General features: G+C 47.4%; 1 protein-coding gene across 1 annotated transcript in view; it reads left to right on the forward strand.

The window, feature by feature from the left end:
* Rgs10 (regulator of G protein signaling 10) overlaps positions 1–553 on the forward strand; it is a 43,168-nt gene extending 42,615 nt beyond the window's left edge. Inside the window, exon 5 of the mRNA XM_008827310.2 lies at positions 96–553. Within this exon, the coding sequence (XP_008825532.1) occupies positions 96–242 (147 nt within the window). The 3' untranslated portion in view covers positions 243–553. The remainder of the gene's footprint in view (positions 1–95) is intronic.
* Positions 554–22,474: the final 21,921 nt, after the last annotated feature.

A 22,474-nucleotide genomic window follows, 5' to 3' on the forward strand; every position in this document is an offset into this window, starting at 1 on the left:
TTGTTTGTATTCTTTGGCCCATAGTAGGTATTTGGCAGGATGATTCATGGTCTGGACTAGCAGTGGCCATCAGACTCTTTCTCTTTCCTCTTTAGATCTTTAATCTCATGAAGTACGACAGTTACAGCCGCTTCTTAAAGTCTGATTTGTTTTTGAAACATAAGCGAACCGAGGAAGAGGAGGAAGAGCCACCTGATGCTCAAACCGCAGCTAAACGAGCGTCCAGAATTTACAACACATGAGTCTCCAAGAACCAGGACGTTCACCTTCGCCCTCACAGAGCAGAGGGATGGACACTTGGGACTGTGCAGGATTGTCATTGCTTTATGTGTGAAGACGCAAGTGTGCAAGACCTTCCCACAGAATATGTGTATTTTATGTGTATTTTCCCACAGAATATGTGTAACTGCTTGTCTAGTAAATTTTGCATGATAGCTAATCTTACATTTTAAAAAGTAGCTTTGAAGTTTCAGTTCACAAAAATTGAGATCCCTTCAACACTGGATACTTGGAGCATTTTAATCTTTATTAAACTTCATGTGAGGTCGCAAGGTGAAACGTCTACTCACCTCTACTTTGTAAGTCTTTGCCCTGCCTTTCTGGCCTGGGCTGTGCATGTTCACAGAGTCTCTTGGCCAATTAACTGAAGCGTGAGTTGGTCTGAAAAACCCACCTATGGTGGGTATTGTTTGCCAAATGCTTTTGGGTTAAATAGTTCTTGAGAGAAGTTCATGTGTTGACAAAAGGAAACTGACAACTGTTAAAGACTTGGAGAGTTGAGTTGACACCATCATCAAAGGGTCATTTCTTGGGTGGGGGGTTCTGATCCCTTAATCCATGATATTTCACACAACAGAGATTCATAGTTCATCTCTGCAGAAGCCAGTCTCAACCAAGAGGGAAAAGACAAATGGGGAACTGTTCAGGGTGATGACTGCACCAGGCGGAGTTGAGTGGGACCATTGCACAAGGCATGCAAGCACTTCACAAGGTATGAAGATGGGGTGGTGGCAATGTCCCCTCCTCCCTTAACTCACCTGTCCCCTCTGCTCCCGCCTTCACTGCACTTGTTAACTCTGGTTTGGGACTCCAGCAAGGGGAAAGAAATGCTGTTTCCAGGCCTACTCTGCCTTGGTAGAGAGGTTGTGAATGGAGCCAGCAAGGCTCAGTGGTCCCAGACAGGCTAGATCACACCTCCTTTACAGCACAGCCAATCAGGACCCCAGGTCAGGCTCAGCTCCCTCAGCTAGTGCCCACACCACCTTCAGGGCTTGGTACTGCTGCCAGACCTCCTCCAGGTTTGCCAGCTCCTACCTGTGCACATAGCAACAAGCCCTGTTACTTCTGGACTTTCTGTTACTTGGGGGCCGCCCAACTCAGGCTCTCCCATTTGCAAAATTGCCTGATTTGAGATGATTGTGTGACTTATCACTCAAACTAGGACACTTGAGAGACAAGGGGAGGTACATTTTAAAAGTCTAGTGGGGTGATGTATCTGGTAAGCCATAAACACAGACACCCTGCCAACCGCCCTCTGGTGAATTTCTTCTGCCTGGACTCCTTTGGCTCCTTTGCTTCCTGTTGCGTCCCCTTGGTCCTAGTAGAGGGGTGGTCTTTGGGGAGCTATTCTTTGCTGAAGATGGAAGAACCATCTGTGGGCAGCCACAAACTCAGGCTGTTCTCCACCCTCCTCAGCATCTGTCTTCTCTCTGTTTCTGGAACCTGGGACTAAGACAGTGATGCTGAGAACGATAGCCAAGGGCCCTGTCACCACAGCCATATAGTCACTGCACAGTAGAGTGGACCGGTGTGTTTTAAAAAGTAAAGGCTAACAACGTAGGTTCACCAGCTCCACCTTTTCTTGGTTGGTCAGAGGTATGCAGGGATGCAGATGAGGCCTTCTGCATCATAGGATGCAGGGTGCCTGGCCAGCACCCTTCAAAGAGCCCATTGTAGGCAGAGACCAGGGTGGCTGGAAGTCTCCCTCTGACTTTATCCCTTTCACTACTGGATTCAGAGACGATTTTAGATTGACACTAAATGGAATAAAGGAAACAGCCAGATATAGCCAGGTGGTTATCTATCTGAAGAAAAGCACCCTCCATCCTTCCCTCCCTCCCTTACTCCTTCCTGACCAGCTGCATTTGCACCAATTGAAAAACTTATCTATTTGTAGAATTTGGTGCCCTGAAGCAATCGCAAGAGTGAAACTGAAACGTAGGGAATCCATGCAGCCAATGAAATGCTTCTATTCAGTCCTGCACTTTCATCCTTATGTCTGTCCCTCCGTCCAGCCACTCATTATCTATCCATCCACTCATCACCATACATCCATACATCCATCCATTATCTCCATTCATTCATGCATTCATCTACCCATCATCCATCCACCCATTATTCATCCATCCATCCGTCCATCCATTCATTCATCCATCCATCCATCCATCACCATTCATTCTTGCATTCATCTACCCATTCTCCATCTGTCCATCATCCATCCATTCATTCATCCATCCATCCATCCATCGTCCATCCATCACCATTCATTCTTGCATTCATCTACCCATTCTCCATCCGTCCATCATCCATCCATTCATTCACCCATCCATTCATCCATCCACCCATCCATTCATCCATCATCTATCTCCATTCATTCATGTATCCATCCACCTGTCATCCATCCATCCTTTGGTCTTCCATCCATCCACCCACCCACCTACTATCTAGTTATCCACTCATCACCCATCCATCCATTGACTGGTATTTAAATTTGGTCTCTAGTGTGCTAGAGACTGTTAGATACCAGGATTCAAGGGGGAACAAAGAGATGTAGTTTTATTAAGGTTCACTGAGGCCAACAGGTCAGAAGACAATTGCCATTGAAGAGAGAGTTGGTTGCACACAGTTTCTAAAAGAAAGGGACACACTGTCATTCAAGGTCATGTGGGGCTGCACCAGGGTGCTGTCAGGAGGCAGAAAGTCTTTGTTATGATTTCCTGGAGCCAGCTTGTTTGGAATTGGTCAGGCTGCTTAATTTCACTGGGCTCCTGGATATGAGTGTCCCCAATTGTCTGGTACCCTGGTATCTGGCCATGAGATAATGAAGGCAGGCAGACAGTGACAGTGTATGAGAGTCTGATAGAGGTAATATGATTTACATTTATTTATTTATTAAAAATGAGTGCTCTGCCTTTTTGAGACAAGGTCTCCCTGTAGCCCCAGCTGACCTGGAGCTCACTATATAGACCAGGTTGGCCTGGATCCCATAGGGATCCTCCTGCCTCTGCCTCTCCAGTGCTGGGATTAAAGGCACGCGCCACCACGCCTGACATGGTACGGTATATTTTGTATGCTCTGAATTGGCTGCTTTGCTTGTGAAGGACACAGCCCAGGTGCTTACAGTCTAGGAATTGGCATGCCCTGGAAGGGGCGGCCTTTCTGGTGTCAGCAAGGCCCCAGATGTCACAGCAGCAGAATAAAAAGATGTGCTTAAAACAACAATCTCCAGAGGCCTCAGCACTCAGCCTGCAGGCCATGGGTTTCTTTTGCTGTCTTTGTTGGGACATCTGTTTAAAATCTGTCCATGTGGATGCCTGAGGCAGAGCATGGCATCATCTCCTGTTGCCCACAGGCTTCTCTATTCCCTGTTGCCTTGTTGGAAGTTACTCAGATGCCCATGCTATCTGCTCACCCTTAGTATGTACCCTCATCTCCATTTCTCACGTGCAGAGCACACCTGGGGGACCTTTTATCTGTGACTTTTCAGTCACTCATTTTCTGTCTCCATCCCCTCCATTGCTCCACTCAGCTTTCTTGCATTGCTCTGCCTTTTTTTTAATTTAAAAATTATATTTATTTAATTTTAAATTATTTCACTAATTTATTTGTGTGTGCACACACACACATGTACCACAGCACACATGTAGAAGTCAGAGGAAAATTTATTATTCATTCATTCATTTATTTATTATTTATTTATTTATGTGTGTGAGTGTCCTGCCTGCATGTATGTAAGTGCAACCATGTTGTACAGTTCCAGTAGAGATCATAAGAGGGCATCAGATCCTGGAACCGGAGTTATGGGTGGTTGTTAGCCACCGTGTGTGTGCTGGGAATTGAACCTGTGTCCTCTGCGAGAGCAGCCAAGGCTCACACCCACTGAACCACCTCTCCAGTCCTCATCTTTCCTTCATTACAGACTCTGCACCTCTAAAGGTGATGGGAACCACTACACACCAGAAAACCATCTTGCAGGTGCTTCCTTTTCTTACCCTCCTACACAGAGAGATTTGAGATGAGGACACCAGATTGCGTGGCATGACTTAACTTGTGAGAGGGAGAATCTGAGGTTGAAGCTAAGCCTGCCTTCTGACCCACCTTCCTTTTGGTATATCCCTTCACTGGACAGAACCTTGCAAAGCCCAGTCCCAGGCGAACACTGGCCTTGTGACAGGCAACTAGGCGATTACGTGTGGCTTTTCCCTATAAGAAAGTGATCATCCCTGGAGGGGGACTGATTGGACATGCCTAGCTAGTTGTGTTCCTCTGAAGTCACCAGTTGGGTTGATTTGCCTTCCTCCTACATATCAGGATGGTTGACATGGGAGGATGAGGCTCTGTGAGCCAGCACTCTGTTCTAGGGGTGAACTTTTCATTTCAGCCTCAGATTGAGGAAGAGCCAGTGACTGAGCTAACCTTCCCTGTATGGCCCTGCCAGTGGGGATATACATGCTATCATGTGTCACAGATTTGGGGGCTGATTAATTGATAGCCAACTCTCAGACCCCAGCTCTCACTTGGGGAGAACATGGTTTTTAAGCTTTGTAAACTATTAGGTGAATGCAGCCATGATTCCCATGTCACTGCTCTTTACTTTCATTTTGGCTACTGATGTTCTAGAACTTACATTTAAGTGTTCCACGGTCTTGTACCATTAGCTTCTAAGGATTTTCTTTTTAATTGCCTTTCTTCCCAGGGTTAGTTTGGCACAAGGCAGGAATGCTGTAGATAGCCCACTGGCTAGCCAGGGCAAGAAGAAACTGTGCTGAGGAAATTGATCCCCAAACCTTGGGCAGATGCCAAGGCTCTCCTGGGGCTCCCACAGGCACTGCAAGTCCAAGGTCACTCAGGCAGAAAAAAAAAGTCCCTTTTGTCAGAACCTCGGGGTGAAGGTCTCACAGGTAGTGGCTGTGCTTAGGTGCTGGGTGCTGAGCTGGAGGGATGGCCCAATGGTACAGCTACCTGAAGAAAGGTAATCTTTTTCCAATTCCCACAAAGCCACCAGGTGGAGGCAGCCAGAAGTTCCAAGTATCTCCTCTTTTCCATACGACAACATGTACCACACCACTGAGTTGTCTAGATTTGTGTGTGTGTGTGTGTGTGTGTGTGTGTTCATCTGTGCATGCATGTGTAGAAGGCTGTGTGTGGGTGTGTGTATGGGCCAAAATTCAACTCTGCCTCAATTGCTCTCCAACTCATCATTATTGTTATTATTAGAGACGAGACAAGGTCTCTCACTGAACCTGGAGCTTGTCATTTTGGCTAGACTGCCTGATAGGAAGCTCCCACCCTGTGGATCCACCTGTTCCCACCTAACCAGCTGTGGGATTACAGGGACAGCCACCACACCTGACTTTTACATGGGTTCTGGGGATTCAAACTCAGTTCCTCATGCTTACATAGCAAGCCACTTTACCCACAGAGCCATCTCCCTAGCCCAAATCTTCAAGATTCTTCTGTAAGATACAGCTGGGCTGCATGCATGCTTCCATCTCCATGGCCACAGTCTGATTCACAGCCATGTCCCTTACTCCATGGCTGCTCTGACCTTCCCTCATCCCCATCTCACCCAGTATCTGTTAATTGCACAAACCTACCAGCTGCTCACCCAGCTTGAGTCTCTCCTGTGCTTGTTCTTGTTCTCAGAATGAAAATTCACATCACATTGTGACTCAGGGCTGCAAGGCCAGATCTGCACCTAGACCCACCTTCCCTTACCTCCTGTAACCTCATTGTTTGTTTTGTGACAGGGTCTCACTAATGTAGCTCTGGCTGGCCTGGAACTCTCTGTATCAACCAGGTTGGCCTCAAATTCACAGAGATCTGCCTGCTTCTGCCTTCCAATAGGATTAAATGTGTGTGACACCAAGCCAGGCCCACTCTTTCCTACTTCTTGAGCCTTGCATCAGATCTGTAAGCAAGCTCCATGCTACCTTTGGTGGCCTTTGCATGGGAGCCCCTGTGCTTACATCCGCCTCTTCCAGACCATGGAGGCCTGTTCTTTCCTATACACCTCAGGCCCACTGCTAGCTCCTGAGAGAATACATGCTAAGGACCCCTTGAATTAGCCCCTCCACTTTTTGACCTCTCCTGGCTCCTTCAGAGCCCTGGCACATGGGTAGTTACTTTTGCTTGTTTATAATCTCCAGGGACAGAGACAGGGTCTGTTTCACTGAGATCACAGCTGCCAGCCCAGCACCTGGACCCAAGGAGCCACACAGCAGGCACTCTGGAAATATTCCTTGAGTGAATGTGTGAGTGTGGGAAGGCCAGGATCTAACATTTCAGTTGGTCCCATTCACAGCCTGGCATCTTGGGAATGGCAGCCCATGTCATTGTCATAATAGATTAGAGGGTATGGGGGGTCCCTCCTCCTGGGTGCTGACGACAGGCAATTTGCGCATCACAGATGGCATCACACCATAGCAGGTGTGATTCCCCTGGGAATGAGAGGAAATGATCATCAGGATTGAGGAAACTGTCACAGGTCACTGGGGCTGTATTCAGGAGTACCAAGATTGGTCTTTCATCCAAAAGTCCATGGTCTTTCTCTATACAGCAAGGCTTGGGCCTCTCTGTCAAGAAGATATATTTCTGTGGGCTGGAGAGATGGCTCTGTGTTAGTGCTTGCGTGTAAGCATGAGGACCAGAATTTGATTCCTAGAACCCATATGAAAAACTTAAGTAGCTAGGTTTACTTGTAATCCTGATACTGGGAAGGCGAAGACAGGAGGGTTCCTGGGGCTCACTGGCCAGTCTGCTCTAGAATTCACTCTGGTGAATTCCAAGTCAGTGAGAGACCCTGTCTCAAAATTTTTTTTTTAAAAAAGGATGGGGGCTGGGGCCTGGAGAACTGGCTCAGCAGTGAAGAGTGCTGACTGCTCTTGCAGAGGCTCAGGATTCAGTTCCCAGCACCTACATGGGAACTAACAACGATCTGTAACTCCAGTTCCTGGGAATCTAATGCCCTCTTCTGGCCTCCACAGGCATTGCACAACACAGGTGCACTTACATACATGCAAGCAAAACTCTCATACATATAAAATTTAAAAATAAATAAAATTTTTTAAAAGGTGGAAGCCTAAGGAATGACATCCAAGCTTGACCTATGGCCTGTACATATACACACAAACACAAAGAAAGTGTGCTGTTTCTCAAGAAGAAGGCTGCCAGCCATGCAGTCTTGGTCCTTCCTGTCTTCCCTTTTTGTCAGCTGAACATGCAGAGGGGGGAGGTCCCACCCAGGGGGTGGAGCTAATGCGCCTTTAAAAAGTCTGATTTCATGTTTGCAACCAATGCTTTTTTTTAGTGATAGATCATGAACATCTTTGCATGCCAATAAACATAATTATACACCATCCCCCAAAAGTTCTCTTTTGAGATTATCTAGAAGATAAATGTTTCTCTCGTGCTAATTCCACACAGTTTATATTGCTGTTTTGCAACGTAGGCAAACTGTTTTCTTCTTATTTAAGCATTGAAACTCTGTTTTTTAAACTGTTATGGCATACAGATCGCCTCAGAGTAACAGATGTCTGCTTGATAGAATTGTTTCCCAGGAAAAGAATCTGCTCTTTTATGGTCTCCAGAGGAAGGGTGACTTTGCAAATATGTGGCTGTGGTCCACTTGTCACCCTCTCACCCTCCTAAGATTGGGGAACAAATACAATGCCGCAGGCTGCCTGCCTTGTAACAATCTGTACTTAGAGATGGGGGCAGATGACAGAGGCAAGGCCTCTGTCTCCAGGAAGATGATCCTGGCCCTCTCCTGGAGGAAGGATATTTCTGCATTTTCCTCGGTGAGCAAGGTCATGACCCAGAGATACCAAAATGCCTGTGCACCTTTACTAAGTTTGTTGATTTTCCCAGAATCTTAGTGTTGGAAAAAGTATCAGTTATCACCATCAGCATCATTATGATGATGATCATCATCACCACCACCACCATTGTAATCACCATCATATCATTCATTACCACCACCGTGACCACCACCACCATCACCATGATTGTTGATGCCAGCATCACTTTGCTGTTGACTGGCATGGGGATGTTTATTACATTCATACTGTGAAGTTATAATGTCTAAATTCTAGCCCAGGTCTATCACTTCTAGCTGTGAGATCTTGGGAAAGTCACATACCCTTTTAAGTCTGTTTCCTCACTTGCTAGATGATGACAACATGGATGTGTAGGCTTTAGTCTATTTGGGCTCCTATAACAAAAGAACTTAGGCTGGGTGTTCTGGTTTGGTCTCTGCTGCTATAACAAACACCAAGACCAAAGGAACTCGGGGAGAAAAGAGTTTATTTCATCTTACAGGTTATAGTCCATCAGTGAGAGAATCCAAGATGAGAACTCAAGGCACGAGCCTGAAGCAGAATCCACAGAGGATTCTGGCTTGCTTCCCCTGGCTTGGTTTTATGCAGCCCAGGCCCACCTGCCTGGGGATGGTACCACCCTCAGTGGACTTGGCCCTCCTACATTAATTAGCAATTAAGAAAATGCCCAGAGACACATGTCCACAGGCCAATTTGATGGAAGCAATTCCTCAAGTTGACAAACCAGGATTAGCCATCACCCCGGGTAACCTATAGACAGCAGAAATTCATTTCTGGAGGTTGGAAAGTACAAGATCAAGGAATCAATGGACATGGCAGTGAGGCCAATTTCTTCATATAGGGTGCCTCCTTACTTAGTTCCTACATGCTGAGAGGGGCAAACAGGCTCCTTCTGGCCCCCTTTATAAGGGCACTAATTCCATTCTAGGCTCAGAACCCTCTTGGGGAAATGTAGCTCAGTCACTCCCCCCAAGGCTATGCCTTTTAATACAATCACATTGGGGATGAGGCTTCAACTCATGAATTTTGAAGGGACACAAATATAGCAGACAATAGCACTGCATAAGATTCATTAAGACTAGGTGTCGTGTGCAGAGTAAGGTGCCTGATACACAGGTGGTTAATAAGTATTAGTGATTATTAGGGGGGTCACTGAGCTATGGAGAGGTTGGTCTGTCCAAGGTCACACAGGGAAGGACAGAGAATCCTGGTCTGATTCCTTGCCCGGGCCTCTTTCCCTGTCACCTTCCCAGTCCTAACACACACTGCTCTGGGTGGGGTTTGAGCAGCCACAGGAAGAGCCCCATGGCTAGCACTGGGTCTGTGGGTTGTTCAGATGGTTACAGCGTCTTAATCGAGAGCATTTTTAGAGCAGGATCTGGTGAGGCCCAAAGGAGGGCCAGGCAAGGGGCAGTCAGGGAGGAGAGGGTGAGACCTGGCAGGGTCCCCAGCAGCTGGGGCATGGCTCAGCTTCCAACATGAAGTCAGCATCTTCATCAAGCAGAGTGACCAGGCTGAAGGCAGCAAGTGTGGAGGGTCATTGAGAGGGGCTTGGGGTCATTTTAGGGTAGGTGGTAAGGAAGCTGGGGGCTAAGTGATCGCCTCTCCAGACGTTCTGCATCTGAAGGAAGGAGAATGGGACCCTGGGATCTCTGTGTCATCCCTTTGACAAGGAGGACGTTTCCAAGACTGGGGAGATGGCTCAGTTGGTAAAGCGCTTACCATTCAAGCATGGAAAACTGAATTCAATCCCCAGAACCCATGTGAGGGGGAGATCTGGGGTTTGTAGCTGTCATCCCAGTGCTGGAGAGGTGGAGACAGGAGAATGTCTGTGACTTGCTGGCCAGACACTCTAACCAGTCCGTTCAGCAAGAGACCCTATCTCAAAAAATAGGATGGATCCAGGTATGGTGGGGCACAACATGCCTTTAATCCTAGCAGAGGCAGAGGTAGAGACAGGCAGATCTCTGTAAGACCAAGTCCAGCTTGGTCTATATAGTGAGTCCTTGGCTAGCTGGGGCTACAGGGAGACCCTGTCTCAAAAAACCAACCAAACAAAAATATAAGGTGGAGAGCAGCACAGGAAGACACCCTATGTTGACCTCTGGCCTCTGCGCACATGCACCCCCCAACATACCCCCCCATACCGTCCCCCACACCCTCACCCACACACACACATCATACACACACATACACACACACACACACACACACACACACCGTCCCCCACGCCCTCACTCTCCCACACACATATCATACACACACCCCCCCCCCACACACACACACACGGTTAACCCCCAGAAAACTGAGGGCGTTCCTGAAGTTCTCAGCTCTACCTCAGGGGGGAGCTGGTGAGCTATGGAGGGAGAGAGCCACTAGACTCCCTGCAGAGGAAATTTCTGTCTCAGAGAGGACCCTCTCAGGCCTGGTCACCACCCTGGATAGATTCTTTTATTCTGAAAGATGCCCTGAGAGACCCCCTTTCCCTGGTTTAGTTGTAAATGGTCTTGCACTAATCTTCCAAGAGCCAAGTCTGGGAAGGCCAGCCCTAGACACACCAGGTCCATTGCCAGGTGACCAAGGCCACTGGGCTGGCAGGAGGTGTGAGTGACACACAGGCTGAGACTCAGCCTGGAAGATGGGCCGCTGTGTCTCCCCTCTAGTCTCCAGGTTCAGGGCTGTTTGAGCAAGAAGCAGCAGTTCTGAGGTACTTCCTGGATGTAAATAGAGATCTTCCTCAACCCCTAGTTTTCTACCTCCACCCCCTACTTTGGCCTCTGCCACTCTCAAAGACCCCAAACATTCCCAAAGGGACAAAATACTTCTGTTCCTTTCATTCATTAAAAAAAAAAAAAGTGCTGTGGGCTGGAGAGATGGATCAGCAGTTAAGAGCACTGGCCACTCTTGCAGAGGACTTGGGTTCAATTCCCAGCACCCGCATGGCGGCTAACAACAATCCATAACTCCAGTTCCAGGGGATCTGACACCCTCTTCTGACCTCAATGGGCACTGCATGACATGGGTGCATTTACGTACATGCAAGCAATACTCATACACTTAAAATAAAAATAAATTTTAAAAATGTAAAGAATTAGGCTGGGCGTGGTGGCGCACGCCTTTAATCCCAGCACTTGGGAGGCAGAGGCAGGCAGATCTTTGTGAGTTTGAGGCCAACCTGGTCTACATAGCAAGTTCCAGGACAGCTGGGGCTACAGGTAGACCCTGTCTCAAAAAACAAACCAACAAATAAATAAATAAATAAATAAATAGATAAATAAATAAATAAATAAATAAATACATTCATTAATCAATAAGGAGAAGGGCTGGAGTTCTACTGTCCCTTTCAAGGATGAATAAATAAATAAATGAATGAGTGAGTGAATGAATAAACAAACAAATAAATAAAAAAAATTAAAAGGAGCACCTTTGGTAGTTCTATTATCCTAAGGCCATGGGGGCAGGGTCTCTCCTCCAGTTTGACAAATTTCTAGAAGGCTCCACAGAACTCAGGAAAGTTCAAGAAGGGCACATATACAAAACAAAAGAAGAAAGAGGCACAGGTCTAAGACTTCTTTTATAAAATTTAATTTAATTTAATTTTTTTTTTGGTCTTCTTGAGACAGGGTCTCCCTATAGCTCCAGATGGCCTGGAACTCACTGTGTAGACCAGGCTGGCCTCAGACTAACAGAGATCTGCCTTCCTCTGCCTCTCTTGCTGAGACTAAAGGCGTGCATCACCATGCACAGCCAGGATTTCTTATTTTTACTTTATTATTTCTGTATGTTCCTGTTGTGCAGGTATGTGAATGTAGAGGTCAAAGGACAACCTCAGGTGTCATTCTTCAGGTGCCGCTCCCCTATTTTTAAGATGGTTTTTATTTTTTTTAATTTCATACATATATACAAGGTATCCTAATCATATCTATCCTTAACTCCTTCCCACTTCCCCAGATCCCTCAACACATGCTCCTCCCATATTCATGTCCTTTTTTTTTAAATGCATTGAGTCCACTTAGTACTGTTTGTATGCACATATGCAACATACCAGTCAGTGGCCACACCCCCCAAAGAGGTGTGGCAAAAAAAAAATTCTTGGACCTGTGCCTCTTCCTCCTCACCCAACAGCCATTAACCGTCAATAGCTCCTCCACTAGGGGCGGGGCTTCATCCATGCTGAAAGTATTGACTGGTTTGATCTTGTGCAGGTCTCCTGCAGGTGACCACAGCTGCTGTGAGTTCATGAGTGCAAAGGTCATGTCATGTCCAGAAGACGCATTTCCCAGCACTCCTCCCCATCCTCCAGCTCTTACATTCTCTCTGTCCATCTCTTCTACCATATTCTCTAAGCCTTGTGGAGGTTGATGTGTGTGTCCCATTTAGGGCTGAGCACTCAGTGTTCACTTATTCTCAGCACTTTGACCAGTTAGGAGTCTCTGCATCAACTGTTGTTCACTTCAGAAAGACGCTTATCTGACCAAGGCCGAGAATAGCACAAATCTACATGTGTGAATATAAATATTTAAAAGGTAGTTTGACAACATGACTGTTTAGAAAAACAATAGTAGGTTCCCCCACCCCACCCAGGGCCTATGACCTCCCCAGCCTTGGGCTTTTGACCAGGTTTATAGCACCCGATATGAATTTCCTCTTGTGTTAACCTTTATTTTATTTTTGAGACAGGGTCTCTCACTGGAGGCTGACTGGCCAGTGAGTCCCAGGATTCACCAGTCTCTACCTCCCCAGCACTGGAATTACCACCAGGCCTGGCTTTTTTATGTGGGTTCGGGGGGACTGAACTCAGGTCCTCATGCTTGCAAGGCAAGTACTTTACTGACTGAGCCATCTACCCAACCCCCAGGACTTTTTATATTGAGGGTCAGTCACATACATGGAGCATCCATGTGTCTGATCTCAGACTGAACTGCTAATACTCAGTCTCTAGCCTCACAAGGGTCAACTAATTCCATCACCCAGTGCTTCCACCATAGACCACATTATTAGCACATGGTCCCTGACCTGTGCTGATATCAGGCAGCATATTCCAGGACCTGGAGTAGGTTTCCCCGGATTTCCATCTAGGGCCAGACTTACTTTAGAACATGCAAAGCAAGGACTCTCCAAGCCTGCTCTTTTACCCCTTTCCTATACAGTCATGCTTGGAGAACACTGATGGATGGCCCTAGTTTGAAGATGCCTATGGGTCAGTCCTCAGAATGTAACATGCCTGTGGCCCATTCCCTCTGAGGATTGACACAGTTTAGGGACCAGAAATCATGTGCTCCCTCTGAGTCCTTTAGCTGTTTCCACTCTTTCATCCACAGATGGCTGGTTATATAGTTGTTAACCCCCAGGCCACCTCAGGTGCTTTCACCATCAGTTTAGCAACCATGGAGGATGACAAGATCTCTAAAGAACAGCAAGCCTTGACCAGCCTTCCTTGTCTAGAGAGGAAAGCAGACAGAGAGGGGTATGGGGCTGCCAGTGCCAGATTGTAGACAGAGAAACCAGGTCTTTGGACTCCCTGCCCAGGACCCACTGTCATTTCTTAGTTAGAAGTCTCCATGCTGAGGCCCTGGTCCTTTCCTGTCTATCAAACATGCTCCACAGAAATCTTATGGGAGAAGAGAGGTCAGTTGGAATGTCAGAGAAAACATTCATGATCTTGTGGGGGGGGCATATATATACATACATATGTATATATACATATATATGTATTCATGTGTGTATAAATGTATGTGCATATGTGCTGAGAAAAACAGGGATGCTACTGGGTTCCCAGAACTTGGATTTGGGCTGTCATCAGGAATGGAGGGGTGGGAGCAGAACGCACTGGACTATGCTTATTCAATGCAGTGCTAGACTGGACCATGTAGGTTCTGGGTTTTAGGATGCTTACTTTATGTGCCCTTGGGCTACATGAGGGCTTCCACTGTGGAGAGATGGATGTACACCATCATGGGATGTGGGCTAGAGTGCTGCCTTGTTCAGCTAATTCATCCCATGAATGATACCCTACCCTTGTAGCTGTAGAACAAGCCTGAGGCGCCCTGCTGTAGGTCACAGATACTTCCACTTCCAAGGAATCCTGGAGACACACTCTGTGGGTCAGAGACAGACACACTGGGATCCATAGCCCACTAAACAAATGAGAAAAGCGATTCCAGAGGGAGAGGCTATGTGAGGAGCCACTGGTGTCTACGCTTCCTTTTTCAGACTTGGCACCTGGTACTCTTCCCATAATGCCCTGCTACAGCCCTGCGAACACCAGGCTCCATCCTTTGGAACTTGGTTTGGCTTCTCTGTCCTCAGAGCAACTCTCAAGTAACTTTGGAACCAGGCTGAATCGTCAGTCTGGTTTTTTTCCATGCCTTTCTCCGCTTGTTACAGGCACTTTTCAAAGCCCCATTGAATTGTTTGTGAATATGAGTGATGGTACATCTGCCAAGGCATCCTGTGGGTGGTGGCATCCTGCTATCTATTCTGCACACACAAAGAAATAATGCTGCTAATTACATCTGTCCCATCCCGATGTACCCGTCTGCCTGCCTCAGCACGGTTGCTGTTTATGGTGTTCTGCGCTCAGACGTGAGGGAGGAGGGCGAGGCGGCCCTGGCTTTATTCCCTTCAGAGTGTGAACACGGAGCCAAGGAGGGTGCTGAGAAATTCTTCTTCGACTTTGGTTGTGTTGGAATAAGGGAGGAAGGGAGGACCAAGGTGTTTCTTGGACTCAAGCTGTGTGGTGGAAGGCGACCTGAATTACAACTAAGAAATGAAACCCATGTTTTAACTTGTGGCAAGTTCAAAGGCTGTGTTAGGAAAAATCACAGGTGCTGATTTTGAGGTGTTTGGGGTCTAGATGAAAAAGCAAAGCAAACAAACTCACTTGGCAGCTCATCTGAAAGACGGCTTGGCTTGGAGAGTGCCCCTTCTAACAAGAACACCCCCCCACCCCCCACACCCCCGTAGGGGCCCAAGGAAGTCGGGTGATGGGAAGGATGGAGGAAGAAGAAGGCCACTAAATGCATTTTTCGAGACAGTCGTGTAAAGGAACTCAGTAAAGACTCACCTTGTGTCCCCAGAGTTGGGCTGTGTGTGGAATCAGAGTGGGGAACAATCAGGCATCCTTCCGGTGCAACAGGGGAAAGAATTCTCTGGTGTTTTAGTTGTGCTCAAGTCCAGACTGTAGAAACCAGAGCTTTACAAGAGGTCAAATCAATTCACTGGACCCCCTTTTTTTTCTCATTAATGTAGGAAAAAGATTGTAAGATGCTGTTAACTCTGCAACCTTACTAGACGTACCACAGCTCACTCTGCAGTGGGGAGGGGTGGGCTAATTTCTTCTTTCCTTCAGTACAGAAGATGAGGGGCAGAGGCTATGTGACATGTGTCTCCCCACCCCAACAGAGACCTGAAGTGAGTGTGGGGCACTGGCACCCAGTGGTGAACCCCCTTCACTGCACCTCTGTGTCTATGTAGACTTCAGTCTTGTGCACACCCCCATTCAAGGCTTCCCAGCAGCATATAAGTCAACAGACTTGTTCCTGAAATATTTTCCTAAAACCCTGAGTGCTCTTGGCTGGTGCTGCTGGTCTACAGCCCTCAACATTCTCCTGTTCCTGCCGACATGTTGTCTAAATTGGACTGTGCACTCTCTGGTGGCCATCTTTTCAGCCATTGGTTTTGTGCTCTGTGGAAGAGCTTGCCATATGGATGTCAAAAGTTGATCGGAAGGCACCTGCAGTAAAGAACGAAAGGGTGGGGTGTAACAGCAAAAGTCCAAAGGCAGTTTGCCTGGGGGGCTTTTTTTCCAGACCTCATGTATTCCAGACTGTCCTTGAGCTTGCTTATCTACAGCTGAGGATGACCTTGAACTTCTAACATCCCTGCCCCCACTTTCCAAGTGCTATGATTACAGATGCACATCTCTACACCAAGTTTTATGTGATGCTTTGAATTGAACCCCAGGCTTTGTGTATGCTGGGCAAATACTCTACCAACTGAGCTAAATCCCTGAGGATCTTTTTGGAAGAGTCTCGGGAATGGGCTGGATCTGCTGCCCAGGAGAAGTGGAAACCCTTTGTTATCACTGAGGTACCAAGACCAGAAAGGTGACCTGAAGCTTCTGTAGCTGGCTACCCAGCATGCCTTCAGGGGATTTGAAGAGATCTAAGGACAACAGAAATAGCCTTGCAAAGGATCTTTGCTGCAGAAATCCAGAAGTTAGTTCACCCTCTAGATGCATGTCCCGCCATTTCTTCATGGGATGTGTGTGTGCATATTCACAAGGAAAGCTGAAGAACAGGGGTCTAACACTTCAGTCATTCAACATGATTAATACAGTGATCAGGGCTACCTGATATATAACTCTCATTACTCAACAGTAGAAAACCAAACAGTACTGGAGCTCAGTTGGTAAGTGCTTACCTAGTATGTGCATGGCCCCAGTTTCAATTTCCAGCACCGCACAAACCCTGGCATGGTGCCACATGCCTGCAGTCCCAGCACTCAGGAGGTAGAGGCAGGAGAATCAGGAGCTCAAAAGTCATTGTCTGCTACATAGGTAATTTGAGGCCAGGCTGGGCTACATGAGACCCTGCCTCAAAATAAATAAATAAATAAATAAGTAAATAGATAAATAAAATGAGTAAATAAATAAATAAAATAGACTGTGGCCTGCTTGGAGTCAAAGGGGACAATGGGAAGGGTACCCTCCAAGGTAGTGAGAAAACAGTTATTTTCTTTCTCTGCTTCCTGACAGCCATGCTATGACCTCTTCTGCTTTGCCATGCCCGCCCCCCATGATGGACTGAAAAAATAACCCAAAATAAGCCTTTCCTCCTTTAAGTTGTTTATATCAGACATGTTGTCACAGTGATGGGAAACTAACACACATGGCAATCTGATAATGTGACAGTGAATTTTACTGAGTGAAAAAAATCATAATCCTAAACCAGGTGTCTTCACATACATCAGTAATAATCCCAGCACTCTGGAGGCTGAAGCCGGAGGATTGTTGCTAGTTAGAGGTCAGCCTGGGCTTCTTAGTGAGAACGCATCTAAACAAAACAAGGACTGGGTCTGGGGATGCACAGCTGGTAGAGTGTTTCCCTAATAAGCAGGAAGCCCTGAGGTGAATCCCCAGGGTACATAAAACCTGAACATGGGGCAGGCAAGGTAGCTCAGCAGGTAGGGCACAGACACCAAGCCTGATGACCTGAGTTCAATCCCCGAAACCCATATGATAGAAGAGACCTGGCTCCAGCAAGTTATCTTCTGACTGCCACATGTGTGTGTCATGGTACCTACACACACACACACACACACACACACATGCACACACACAATGTAAATGTTTAAATCTATATGTACACACCACCCTCAGGCATGTAATCCCTATTCTTAGAAGATGGTAGTAAGAGAATCAGAAGTTTAAGTTCATCCTAAACTACATAATAATCTCAAAGCCAGCCTGGAATACAGGAGCCCCTTGTCTCAAAAAAAAAAAAAAATCAAAAGAACAATCCCAAAAGGCTTCAGAGGCTATATGACTCCGTTTATTGGACATTCTTGAAACGACAAACTTTTAGAGATGCAGAACAGATTACTGAACAGGTGAAAGTGCAGAGGGATGTGGGATTGGCCCCAAAACAGCACAGGAGGGCTCCTCGAAGGGCCGGACCAGTTCTGCATGTCGGTAGTCAATGTGGTTATTAAGGTTGGTCTCAATATGAGATGCTCACACTGGGGGAAGCTGGGAGAGGGGACACGGACGCTCAGTCTTTCTTCCTCCCACCTGTGTTGGGGGAAACAGTGTATATCTAGTTCAGCTGCTAACTTTTTCTAAGGAGGAAATTGACTCTCATTTGTAATCATGTGACCACCTCTGGAAATGCCCAAAATGTACCCAAGAACCACTGGGAAGACTGACTGGCAACAGGTGTCCATCCTCCTCCATGTCAAGGCCAGGGTCAGCCCAAAGCTTCCTTTGGTTCAGTGAGGACTGAGCTTTACCCAGAGGTTCTGAGACCTGACAAAGGGCTAATCTGCTTTCCTCCAGTTCCATGAACTTCCCCCTCTTCCTTCTCAGTTTGAGGAATCTCTGTTACTCAGGGCCAGTAATCTAAATCCTCATCAAGCAAGTATCCTGCTTCAGTAAAACTTCCCTTGGAGACACCCCAGGAAGGGACAGTGCTGAACATCCATATGGCCAGGTTCCCCCACTGAGTGGGAACTGATTTCTGAGCTCTAGCATCATGTCTTACCCACCAGTTGGCCTCTGTGGAGGGCCCAGGTCGATGGGAAATTATATGCACAAACATCATAAGGCAGGCAATGGCAAAAAGTGTTTTTTAACAAGCAGGGCATGAGACCAACTGGCCTCTCACCTCAGAGAGAAGAGGCATCCTGTGTGGGATGGACATGAACTTGCCTGCTTGTCCATTAAAAGTGGGTACTTCTCTTTCTGTCAAATGGACAGAGTTGTAGCTCTGTATTTACGTGAGCTTCTGGTGTGAGCCTTGCACTTGGGGACCCTCAGTTAGTGCATGGGATCCCTTCCCTGAGACTCTATAGAGCCTTCCTTTTCTCTGTAATCTCCCAAGGTTCCAGACTGACCTCTAGCCCAGACTCACCTTCTCGCCCTTTCCTGAGCCCATCCAGCCTCCCCAACCATGACACGTATATATAGGATAGGACCTTGGCAGCCTACACTACTCTGGCCACTTCAGTGGGGGGGTCTGTGTCTTCAAAGTTACCCTCTCACCACCTCCCTCACTGTCCACATTCTATGACAAGCATGTAGTTTCTTTTTGCAGATCTGGAAGAAAATCAAAATAAATTGATTTCCTCTGGTTATAGTTCCACGAGAAAAGCGGAGGACATATTATTGTGGCCAGCTGCATAATGTGTTCGGATGAAGACCGTTTGACGCTTTCTTTCTGTGCTGCTGGGACGAAAGTGGGGGCAGTAGGTGGACCAGGGATTGAGGGGTAAGAGTAAAAACTGGTCTAGAACAAAGTTCCTCACAAGGAAACGAGGTCAACTGTCCTACCCCTGGGGACAAGAGGCCATCAGGAGGTCATTTGCATCCATTCCATAATGGTCCCACAGCGCATGTGGGATCCAGCAAGACAGACTTGGGAGAGCTCATTACAAGTATCTCTTCCCAGCTGCACACTGGCAGTGTGAAGCCAGCTGCGGTAGGGACGTTTAAATGACAGAAACTAGTGACTGCTGTGGACCAGGGCTTTTGCCCTTCTCCCCCAAAAGCTTGCTGTTTAACCCTTAATAGTACATTAGTGCTATTATCAGGCAGAGGTGACCTATAATGCTTCTGGAGACCAGTGGGGTCTCTAGGAAGAAAAATGTCAGGGCCCTGAATTCCTTCCTGACTTCTGGTCGCTGATGGTTTCTTTTTTGCCTGAGCAGGTAGGGTGGGGGAAGCGAAGAAACACATCTATTGAGCACAGCTAGAGGGAGAGAAATGCTGCAATCAGTTTTTAGAAAATAAAAAGATATGTGCATACATGTATACATATACACATATCTATAATATATAATGATATTATTACTATTATTATTTTAGACAGGGTCTCCCTATCTATTCCTGGCTAACCTGGAACTCACTCACTATGTAGACTAGGCTTGCCTTCAACTTACAGTGGTCTTCCTGCCTCTGCCTCAAAGTTCTGAGATTATAGGTATATACCACACTTGACCCAAAAGGTTTGTTTGAAGTAATCGTTCCTTCTGGAGTTTCTTAGAATTTCCACAAATTCTGCTTTGAAAGAGCTGTGGCAGCATCAACCCCCTCCCAGTTCTCTGGAAGTGGCCCCAGTGCTCACCTTCAAGACCAGCTGTGAAGGGGTCTTTTCTGAATGCACTGCCCACAGCCCAAGCTGCCTGGCCTTGCACTTGCTCACTGCATTGTGTTTAAATCGTTCAAACTCTTCAACGTTCGTGTAGGATTATCTGTGCATCGCTCACAAACACCACGAACAAAGTCTCTGGAGTACACTTTCCAACCTCAAAACCCTCTGTTTTTGGAACCATCATCGAGTGCTCAGCCATTGCCAAGTTACTGGCTGCACTAGTAACTTGGCAAAGTTAAAGATGCCCAAGCCTGTCACAGACCAAGGCTGGTCTGTGTGAAAGGATCTCTTTGAACCCCCAAGAACCTGGCCTACAAATCCACCAAGTCCCCCACCCTGTCACTGTGATATTTTTTTCTTTATTTCTTTCTTCTGTTTGCTGATGTGGGCTCCCTCTGGAGGGCCTGGCATAGAGAGGGCTATAGAATGAAGAGCTAGACGGCCAGGAAGTTGGCTGGAGCTGCTTGGTTAGTTCTGTGCCAACCCACTTCCAGTCAACACAGGGCATGGACAGCTGCACAACTGGAAATCACAAAGAGCTGAACTTGGAAGGTCTCAGGCAGCTGCCCAGAGATGCCTGGGGCACTGGTCCACTGGGCCAGGTGGAACTGTGTGCCAAGGGTGGTACAGTGGAACACCCCAAGCCCTGTAGTTGAATCTAAAGCCAGCCATGCCTCCAGCTAGGGCATGGCTGCCAGGGTGGGGCATCTATCATGCCTGGGATTCCCCATTGCTCCCACTAAGCAGAAGTCTGCGAGAAGGGTCTCCTTGTGCATGCAGGAGAACCCCATCCTCACAAATCTTGTTACTTCAGTTCACATTACACATTCAAGCCCGGGGTGTGCCAAACATAGCCAGCTCCAAACTGTGGTGGGCTGGATGAGCCATGGGGAAAGAAACAGAAAGCCTGATTTTTGCCCTCAGATCCTGCAGGCCCAGATGGCACTGAACCATCCCTTCCCAGTTCTAGAGACAAGAGGCATTTGGACAACATAGTTCTAGGGAAGGAAGGTAGCCTGGGGAGAGAGGGAGTGATGCTGATTGTTGCTCCATGTGCTATGTGTTAGAAGTAAATCAGTTAAGTGTCCGAATGAAGGAGCAGGCAGAGCTGCGGCAACTGGGGACCCCAGATTGCTTCATAGCAGTTTCTGTGGCTTGGCCTCTGGGACCCCAGATTCCATCTTCCTGGGGACCCCTGAGGGCTGGGGTTTGGCACACAGAGATTAATGCCTTTTCAGAGACTGGAGACCTGGGGGTGAGGGGCACTGCTGAAGCCAGTTTAGCAGGAGAGAAACTCTGAGTGTCCCTGATAGCCAAAGCCTGAGCCGCAGAGATGTAGGAGACAGGTGTAGGAAGACTAGACCAGAAACAGAGACAGGAACAGTCAGAGCCACAGGGAAGAAAAGGGCACAAGAGGGCCGACAAAGGAACAGCCAGGAAGATGCTAGGGCCCAACTCCTCCGGCTGTCACTTAGGGTCATATCCCTTCCAGGACCAGCCTGAGGAGACAGGGGTTGAGAGGGTCGGAGGTCTCTGGAGTTTGTTGACCCTGGAATGTCCCCTGGAGGCAGTTTGGAAAATGAACTACTACCCACATCAGGAAAAAAGGAAGAGGGACTGGAGAGATGGCTCCAGGGTTAAGAGAACATGGTGTTGTTGCAGAGGACCCCAGTCAGGCAGCTCACAACTGCCTGTGACTACAGCCCCAGGGTATCTGCCACCTCCAGCCTCTGAGGGCACCTGCACTCACTGAACACACACACACACACACACACACACGGACACAATTAAAAATAAAATAAATGTTTTAAGAAAAATAAAAAATGAAGAGACTCCCTGTTCACCCTGTTTCCCCCAGAGTTTAGGGATGAAGGGATTCAGAGGCCCAGAGGTGCTGGTCATTTCTGGTCCAGACATCTGTACCACTTACTATGAAATGCACCCCAGGTGCTCCCTAGGAAGAAGCAAACCTGCTGAGGGTGGATTTCCTCCAGTGGCCGCCCCAGCCTCTCATGAGGAGGTGGGTGTGGTTTAGAGCTGCTGGACAGATGAGGACCCAGACTCAGAGAGACTAAATAAATTGCTTAAGTCATGCAGTCAGTAAATGGCAGAGCCGGAATTCAACCTCAGATCTCTCTGGGTCCAAAGCTGGAGCTCTTAATAAACACACATGCCACCTAGAAAGCAACAGAGGAAGCCCAAAGATTGGACCCCTGTTATGAAGAATTTCAAGCCAGGAGTGCAGCTTCTACCTGTGATCCCAGCACTTGAGAGGCTAAGGCCAGGAGGACAGCTGTGAGTTCAAAGCCTGTGCATAGGCTACAGAATGAGACTCTGCCTCAAAAAACTATAACAAGAAGGAAAATGGTGATGATTGGGGGATTAATTGCTTAGGGTTAATATTAATATTATTTTAACTTTTTGAGACAGAGTCTCCCTGTAGCTCCAGCTGGCCTGGAACTTACTTATGTGTACCTGGCTAGCCTC

The sequence above is a fragment of the Nannospalax galili genome, unplaced genomic scaffold, assembly GCF_000622305.1.
Source record: "Nannospalax galili isolate Female #2095 unplaced genomic scaffold, S.galili_v1.0 scaffold31, whole genome shotgun sequence".
Lineage (NCBI taxonomy): Eukaryota > Metazoa > Chordata > Mammalia > Rodentia > Spalacidae > Nannospalax > Nannospalax galili.